Source organism: Atta cephalotes, assembly GCF_000143395.1.
Source record: "Atta cephalotes unplaced genomic scaffold scaffold00021, whole genome shotgun sequence".
NCBI classification, from domain to species: domain Eukaryota; kingdom Metazoa; phylum Arthropoda; class Insecta; order Hymenoptera; family Formicidae; genus Atta; species Atta cephalotes.
Window position 1 is genome coordinate 3,648,877 of NW_012130085.1, and position 10,184 is coordinate 3,659,060.

At 28.1% G+C, this 10,184-nt stretch overlaps 1 protein-coding gene across 1 annotated transcript in view; it reads right to left on the reverse strand.

Annotated features, from left to right (window-relative positions):
* LOC105619459 (mitogen-activated protein kinase kinase kinase 13) overlaps positions 1 to 10,184 on the reverse strand; it is an 18,389-nt gene that overhangs the window by 3,796 nt on the left and 4,409 nt on the right. Inside the window, exons 2-5 of the mRNA XM_012200977.1 lie at positions 2,976 to 3,250; positions 2,411 to 2,597; positions 2,080 to 2,271; positions 1,084 to 1,510 (exon numbers count right to left, since the gene is read on the reverse strand). Coding sequence (XP_012056367.1) covers positions 1,084 to 1,510; positions 2,080 to 2,271; positions 2,411 to 2,597; positions 2,976 to 3,250 — 1,081 coding nt within the window. The remainder of the gene's footprint in view (positions 1 to 1,083; positions 1,511 to 2,079; positions 2,272 to 2,410; positions 2,598 to 2,975; positions 3,251 to 10,184) is intronic.

Sequence of the window (10,184 nt, forward strand, 5' to 3'; positions counted from 1 at the left end):
TACACACACACACACACACACACACACACACACACACACACACAATTTTTTTTCAGTTTTATAACGTCTTTCGCCGTTTTTATCTCTTATATGTATGTCTGTCGTGTACACATAGGTCGTACACCGAGCATACGAAACTATTTACAATTTTAACGCCGGTTTCGAACGGCAGTTTTTGAGAAGTTTTTCTTGGCAATAGATATTCTTGGTAGTTTATCAGAGCACTGAAGAGAAGCTATGAGCGCGTGAATTCTTTGAATCTGCCTGGGATCAATCTGGCGAGATCTCTGGCATAGCAGTCTCGTGCGCTACCTTCTACGCCACGCTCATGCTCAAATTTTTACATATCGTAGTATAAATTACTTCTAACAATAAACTCTATATTAATTATAAACTCTATATTAATAAAAACATAAATAAAAAAATAATAGAAATAGAAATTAGAAAGTAGATATATACTTTTTAAGTAAAAATTGTACCTTTCAAAGTTATTTTATAATGATCAAAATAGCAAAACGTTGAACAGAAAAATAAAAAAAGCGTTTTGTTAAAGTTAAATACTTACACATGCAATACAACAAGTTAATCTAATCTTTTTTTATGAGCCAACGCATCTCACTCCTGCACACGTCCGATTTTAATCATTTTATCATAACAAATTACCATTATTACTCAAAATATCATATTATATACTAACAATCACTTTTCTTTTAACTAATAATACATCGCTTAGATTACTTTCGCAAGCTAAAGGACATCAATATAAAATTATGAAATGCTCAAAAATTTGTCAAAAACTTGTCTACTCTTGAATCAAACTTTTTTCTTTTTCTATTGTAATTATTTGATTTAAATGAAACTTAAAGAGAAGTACCTATGCTGTAAAAGAAATATTTTGCAGTAACTTTTCCATTATTTCCTTTATCATAAATACATAAACGGAACGCAATGCCAATTTGCCTCTTATGTCAACGAGATCCGGTCTTCCCTATGCTTTGCATAGATATTGAATTTTATAATATCATACAATTTTTTTAAGCTTAAATTTTTGAAATGCATTATGTTGAGAAAAATGAATCCTACTTGTGCCTTAAAATAATCTTCGGGCTCCGTAGAAAGTACATCAACAGCTGCGATAGCGAGATGCATCTCAATAAGTTTAAAGGAAGGCCTGTTACGTGGTTTGGCTGACCAACACTGTTTTACCAGTAACCCATATCCCTCCGGACAACTGGTGGGAATTGGTAAATGAAGAGAATTGCTGCCCACTCCCCACATAACAGCAGAGGAATCCACATCTTTGTAAGGTATTTCGCCACTCAGTAATTCCCATAGTACGACGCCGTATGACCATATATCTACTTTTTCTGAGCATGGTTCATTTCTGATTACCTCCGGCGCCATCCACGCCACCGTACCAGCAAAAGTCATTTTTGTGCTAATCTCATTCCATTGTCTACTCGTGCCGAAATCACTGATCTTCACTATTTCCCCTTGTCCTATTAGAACACTATAAATACGATAATTTTCTCGTTATTCTATAATTGTTGTGGATTTTGAATATACTTTATCTACAAAAGATTGTCAATTCAATTTATACCAATTTTTATTTCTAATTTTGGTCTCATATATAGATATTAAACTATGTCGTCTCATTCATGAATTAGCTAATAAACGAGAATAGATTGAAATAGCTATTCGAGCGAATGTTAAAATAAATCTTTTTTAATCCGAATGTATTATTTATTTCTAGGAATAAAAACATTTCTATTCTATTCAATCTAAAAATAATATCAGTCTTTTCTAGCTTCGTAAATACTTCTCGATTCAAAATTTTGAATAGGAAATGGAGTTTTTTCAATCCAATTGATTCCAGTTGAATTCAATTAAATTCAATTGAATTCAAAAGAAAGATTTTTTTATTTAAAATATGCATTCGGATAAATAAAATTTCATTTCATTTTAATCCATTCTGATTTACTGAGTAGCTAATTTTGGAATCAATTTTTTCTTTTCTTAATAAAAATGTTAACCATATTTTTTCAAAAAATTTCAATATTCATTTTATTGTTTACTTACTTTGGACTTTTGAGATCTCTGTGTATAATTTTGTGAGCATGAAGGTACGCCATCCCTGCAGCAATTTGTTTTGACCATGACACCAATCTAGCAGGAGGAACCGGTTCTCCAGCTCTTAGAAGGTCATATAATGGTCCAAATGGACAAAACTCCATTATTATGCAATAGCAAGGAGGTTTTGTACACACTCCTCTGTAAACATCAAGTGAGAATTTAATAGTAAATATTATTTTTATAGTATATACTATATATAGTATATAATATATAGTATATATATATATAGTATATATTCGATTTATATCTTAATATTATAAAAGAAAGTGGGTCTTACTTGAAGTGTACAATATTCGGGTGATTGAGTTTCCGCAAATGGCGTATATCAGTCTCTTTCGGTTCCTTTACCTTTTTAACAGCTACTATTTCCTTATTTAATTTACCACTAAATACTGCACCTTGAGCCCCAGATCCGAGCCATTGCAGCTCGCTGATTGTTTCGAAAGCTATCTCCCAATCGTCTGCTAAAAAAAAGCAGTTCGTACAAATTTTTCTAAATGTAATTTACAAAAATCTTTTCAAAATTACAATTATTATAAACATTTAAAGCAAAAAAATCATATAATTTATAAATTTGATTTTAAATACAAAGTTAAATTTAAAACTAATCTTGCAGATTATAGATTTAATCTATTGTTGCTTCGAATGATTTTTAGAATAGTCATAAAACTCATTAAGAACAATGATTATAAGAATAATACTTAGCCATTAATTTCTACTGCACGTAAAATAAAACAAAGTTTTATACAAAATATTTAAGATTTTCGGCCCACTACAACTAATTTAAAAAGAAGAGAAAAAATAATAGGTAAAAAAGCCACATTGAAACTTACATAACTTACTTGAAAGACCCTTGATTTTTTCATTAATAGCAGCCTTCGATAGCATGGTCCAAACAGGACGCATGCATCCCAAGATGCCTTCGACCCAACTCGATCGTTGAGAATCGATGCTTTCCGTTTCGGGAACGCATTTTGTCGCAGCGTCACTGGAGTTACTCGCGAAATTGAGATGATTACTATTGGGCAATTGAACTTCACGCAGTTCGGTGATTAGCCGTTCAGGACTTCCCGCGATTTCACTCAGCTGAGCCAGCTCCTCTTGGATGCATAGCATGCTGAAATTTTATGTATATTACATATTTCTGATAATAATGCCTGACAAATCATTATTGTGTACGTTATTGTAATGCACATTTATCACAATACATTACGTTAATATTAGAAATAAAGTCTAGATATCGAAGGTAAAAGATTTAAATTAACCGATAATAAAATTCCAATGTATTATGCATAAGGAATACATACATATGTTCCCAAATAAGTAATTGGAAATTTCACTCACAATTCAAATAATCGAAATGGGTAAAATTAATTACGAAATTAATTCCATTTTCACATATGCTTTATTTCAATACGTTCTTTGAATATCAGAATAGAATTATTCACTTTAAATATTTGTAACAACATAAGTACATTATCTCTACTACATATTGTATTTATTTCAATATAAAAAATTATATATTATTAACACGTTTTATCAAACAAAAAGATTTATGAAATAATGTTTGATTGTTAATGTAACCATTCATTATAAATAGAAAAATATCATTCAAGATATATTAGACGTTTACAAATTACGATTATTCAATTTATGATAAACGGTTCTAAATAATATATATGTTATATATTTCTTGAGAATTTCTTTTCTATTAGAAATTAATACACATTGTATTATTACAGTAAAAATTCTTTTCTTTTCCTTTCTTATGAATTTTAGATTTATTTCTCTTTTTATTTATTTTCTCAATTTTTTTTTTTTTTACAGAATAACTTTTATATCGTGCAGTGTAATAACAAAAGAAATTTCTATATTTTTGCTGTTGTTTTCTTGTAACAAATGAGAAAATAATTGACTTAAGACAGTGAGATTGATGTAAGTTGCATTAAGAATCATCTACAAAAAGAGAAATCGAAAATTTATCTTTATGCGGACCAATGAACGATAAGAAACGACATATATATATTGCATGCCAGTGATATTAATCATCAAATGATCTTATTCAAGTCAATTCAGTAATGGATTTTCGATTATCTACAGACTAAGATCTGAGTATTTAGAGAATTAGACTATCTATACATATAAGTCTCAAAATGCCAAATTAAATTGCATTTATAAATCTCAAAATCCATCACTGTTAATATTCAATACGTTATTGAATACAGCTGCAACCGTATTTGATATCATTAAATTATTATTGTTATTACATTATTTATTTTTACCACCAAATAGCACACGCGATGTCGATACAATTAAAGATATCGAATATTATTGCCGGAATCTTGGCATTTCACATCAGTTATCAGCTATTTGGTTATCCACGATAACAAATAATAATTCGTACGAGTAAGTTCATAGTAATTTATTTTTAAACATAATGATCAAAGTGAGATATGAGATATCACCCTCGATAAAACTTTTATAAATTTTAAAATTTATTTTAATAAATTAAATATTTTACAGACAAACAATACAATTTTATTTCTCTTTGTGTTGTTTGTTAACTCTTATTGTTAGTATAGTTCCTCTTTTCTTCGAAAATTCACTTTATCTGTTTCGTCTTTGTGTTTCAAGGACCGTCAAAAGATGATATTATACAGATAACAATTGTATTGCCTCGTTCGCAGACGTCTTTCCAAGGCTACACGTGGCAAAAGGTTTGCGTTTGTGTCAATGACTTTTCACAGCTAACATACTTAAGTGGTGGACATATTTATCTACATTTTTCTTTCTCTTGATGAATACGCTCATCTCAAATATGAGAAAGCTTTCATTATTCCAAATTGGACATCAATACCTACGTATTTATAGGAGAGAACACAAAATATTTAATTAATCTCTTGAGAGACGAATTTTTGAAGATCAGAAAAAATTATTTTATATGATGTTTCAAATGTATTTATTTAAAATATAATGAATATAAAACTAGAATATTTGCTATTTAATTTTTTGTTATTTTTACTATTCTATTATTTTTACTATTCCAAGGAATATTTGCTTCCAATAGTATTGTACTTCATTAAACAGTCAAACGTTAAATAAAACTAATTGTACACACACACACATACACACACGCGCGCGCGCGCGCGCGCGTGCCAATATCCTTCAAAAGATTAATAATATTTTTTTATAACAGATCCTTCGACTGATTTTTTTCTCTTACTGAGATATTAATACTAAAAGCTTCTTATACAGCTTTTTAGTTGAAGCTACAATACAGCTTTTTAGTTGAAGATAAAAACATTTTGTGAAGAATAAATTTTTGAGTTTTTATAATTTCAAAGATAAAGAAAATAAGCGAACGAAACATAATTTTGTGCTCAATATTTTTGGCAATAATAGCTAGCTTTTATTTAAATTTAATTAAATCTTATTTTTCTAAAATTTTATTATAATACATCTATATCTGCGTATAAAAAATATATTAGTCACTGTGCGTATATATGCAAAAATGATTTTCCCCAAAAATTTTTCCTACGAGAAACAATTACGAATAAATTTGTTAAAGAATTTCTCGGGATTGAACTTATTGAACATCTTATGTGCATTGATATCGCATTCGCATCTTGGAGATTATAGAGTCATGTCCTCTGCTATTTTGACTGATATCTATGATGCAACTTTTCTTGTCTAATGTAGAGATTAATAATTTTACCGGCATGATATCATCAACAACGTTATCGAATGTTTTATTCGTTACAAATCGTAGCTAAAACCTTTGAGCGGAATGCAACAATGTAGAATGCAACGCGGATATCGATCGCACTCTTTACGTCGCAACTGCATTACACATGTACCTATAGATATATGTTTCTAAATTTAATTCTCGACTGATAGTACGTCATGCTCTATTAAGTTCTTTAGTGTCTCATAGACAGATTCTTTCACACTTTCATCTTTTTTCAAATGTATCAAGTAGACACACGAAACAATAAAAGTTTCAAACAATTTTTCAATAATAATATTTACTTCACCTTTGTCCAAAGAATATGCAGTATTTATGTATCATAGAAATACAAATATATAGATTTATTTATGTAAAGTATATATGTATCTTTATCTGTATCAGATTAAACAATGTTATTTGTAGTAATGTACATGACAAACGAATATTGGTTATATTATGAATTCCTTTTTTCTTAATTTCTTTTTTACATATATTAAAATATTACAAAACGATAAAATATGTAACAAATATTTGTTAGTTTTGGATTATTTCAATATAATGGAAAATCGTTAATAGTTAACTTAAGACTAAAACAACTCATTGATAAAACTTTGTTTTTGTAATTAAATAAAAGAAATTTTTCTTTTATTTAAATTCTTTGCTTCTAATCTATCTAAGATTATATTTTCTTAAATATAAGAGAGTTTAAATAAAATTTTATTTAAAAAATATATTGATATATATTGAAATATATTATTTAAGAATAATCTAAAATTTAAAAATAGAAACAGCAAAAGAAGGAAATTTTTCACTTTTCTTTTTGACGTACAATATAAAGCTAACTTTTCAAATTTCATTTTTTTCCCGAGATTTTGCAATAATTTCTTTTAACATACAATGCGTGAAACGATCTAAAATGAAAAACAGGAATTTCATACGCGCGCAAAGAGAATTACATAAACAAGCCGGAATGTTGTGTTTAAACTGATTATCAGCTGTTGATTTTATTGATAACCGATACGCGCGCGCGGAAAAACATTCAAAGTACGCGACAATTTTACTCAAATTTAGATATGTATATGTAAGTGATAGTCCCCGACTTTATAATGGAATAGAACTAACTGATCACATCGTGAAAAATATCAAAACTGCTCCGATATACAGACTGGCTTTTTTTTCACGCCAACCAACGTTATCACGTCGCGTGCTCAAACGATGACAGTCTCGCTTGTTATACATATTATCGCTATATATCGTAGAGTGTCAGTTGTATTCATTAGATATGTTAATTACTGCTAAAAGTCTGGCGATAAAAAATTTTGATCTTATAATCGTAAGTTCCCAATACGAACATGTACCGAAACTAAAAAGAAAAATTGAAAGAAGGTATAAAATTGAGAGCAAAAATCAGGATTGAGAAAATTATTTATTTTATAAAAGTAACTTCTTTTGTTATCTTTTTTTGTGAAAAATAATTCATTACTTGTGATTTTAACAAGTAATGTTTGTTATTATTATCATTACAAAAAATAATGAATCGTATAATTTCTGTTATTTTTTTACTAAATTTTGATGACTCCTTTTTTAGAGTGGCAATAATCTTGATCATTAATTGACTAATTCAGCACAATTTATAGTGCTGTATAGATTAAAATAATTGTGATTAATTGCAATAGTCAAACATAATATTTCTTTTTTTAAAAGAAAGTAATAATGCACATATTTTTCCATACATATTTATTGTACATATATGAAGTAATGATTATATTCATTATCGTTATCCAAAAAAAGTAACTGCTTATCATTAACATTACAAATAAGATAATATAAAGTTGTCGTTACCCAATTATTACTTAAAAAAAAATAATTATAATGATGTTAATAAATAATATTCTAATTCTGAAAAAAAATTTTGTTTCGGCAAAAAAGTTATATTTAGATATTAAAATATTTCAGATAAGAGATATAATTTTAACATTAATGCAAATTTGATTTTAAGATAATTCTCTATTCCTTAATAAAAAATAAATTGAAGTTAATGTATCTTTGAACGATAAATTAGCAATTAAAGATAAAGAGTTTGAGCTCAAATTGTTATTTTTATGAAAAATAAATTGTCACGCTAATATTAATATATTTCATTTTTAATACGCCCGAAAGTGAATTCGTACGAAAGTGAACTCAGGGAGTACAGCGCCGTCATTCAGTCAGCAAGTTAAAAGAAATGAAATGAAGTTACTGCTTTTTAAGAAAAAAAGGATGACAAAAAGTTACCTTTCAAATATTGAAATAGTACTAAAAAATGATTTTTCAATAAATTTTTAAAATAATTTAAATCAGTTAAGCAAATAAAAACAGTTGTTCTTATTTTCCTGTTTTGAATAGTTTAAGTTTAATTTACGTAGTAAATTTTTTTTCATAGCATGAACTTCAAACGAAAAAAACCATTGAACAATTAAGTTGAAACAACGATTCATTTTAAAAATAATTATTCAGCAAAGAATGTAAATTGAATAGAAATTGATTTCTGAAAGTTTGCACTAATATTTTGTAGTCTTATTTTTGTAGTCTATGATTTTAAAATTAAAATTGCATATTAAAATAGATATTTTTTGATTTGGTAATTACAAATCAATTTAATATTTTAAAATTAAACTAAAAACAATTTTTTAAATATCGGACAATAAAAGTTCTCGCAAAAGTTAAGTTTTGTTATTTTGTTTCTATCTGGAAAACCATGTCGCTTGTCTAGTACATTCAGTACGCAAGATGCAAAGTAAAATCCGAATGTTTATGGGATTGAGAGCTTGAGTACAACTGCATGTGAATGAGATTGTATCGAGATCGTCAATTCGAACAGATTGAATGCAACTGACAGGCGTTGAGTCTCCTTGTGAAATGTTATCTCACTCGCATTCAGCGATGTTCTGCGCGTGACATGAGAAATCACACGAACGTTCATCATACTAACTGATGCTGTAGTGAACAACAGTAAGAGAGTAATTATTATCAGACGAGATAACAAAATATAAATTACTTACAGTTTACAAATTTCAGGTCAACTCAGGAAAAAAAGTGACTGCAGTAATTCATTTTAAACGATTTTTTTAATAACTTGTAAAAAAAAAGTGATATGAAGTAATTTAAAATGACTGAATAGTAGCGCTGTCGGAGTGAGAGTGGCCTTGGAAACACGAGCGACATTGTCCTTGACAGAGGATTGCGGCGATCGCCGCGACTTCGAGATAAACGATTGTCTTCGACAGCCTTTTCTTATCATCCTCCTCTTACGAATACCTACGTAAGAAGCTAAGCGTAAATGTATGTAGGTACGTGCAAGAACCAACACGCCGTAAAATCGAACGAATCGAACAAATGTGCATAGTATGTACATGCACCGTGGCCTTCGTATCAGCTGTCTGCTGGCGTCATTCAATGAAAAGCGTGCTGATCGCCGTAAACAAATACACAGACTAACGGCGGACTGATAAATTCTTTACATTATCTAACATTAGTTTATATTACGTCATATAACATATTACTCTTGTCTTTCTTTTTCAATTTTACCTTGTATTTTATTGCTACTTATTTAATGAGTTAATTTCAGTATATTATTTCCTATATTATACATCTAATGTATTGTAGTAAGCGATCGTCAATTGAGCACGTCGTATGATAACGCTGTCTATATATGTATAATTGTTTCTTTTATATTCCTTTAATTATTCCTTTAATTGCATACGTTGCATGTAAATTGTTGATTATTTCCTTGAAGTCTCCTTTTTTAAAAATATAACAAAATGTAAATATTATTAATATTTCTATTTAATCACAATTTTGATATTTCAAAAATATTGTTTAATTTAAGCAACTCCTAGATAAAAAAACAGATTTCATTATATTATTTTTTTATGTTAATATAATTTAAAATAAAATGTTTTATGAATTATACATTTAAATAATACTTTTTCAATATAATAATAAATAATAATTTAATATTCTATTTTCTCTCTCTCTCTCTCTCTCATTTTTGATCTTCAAAAAAATTTTGCTTGCGAGATATCAATGACCTAATCTCCTCTTAACAAATTTCTGGATCCAATGCAATATATCCGAAAGATGTATTTAAATTTGCATTATAATATATTTGAGAGATGTATATATAATTATTTATAACAATCTATACATCCAGGATATTTTGTGAAAAACGACAAAATATAATATNTTTGAAATCTGCAAATGTTTTAAAACTCAGTTTCTAAAAAAGNTGAAAGTACTTTTCTGCATTCTATTTTTTTGTTCCGACAAAAAATTTGCCAAGTTC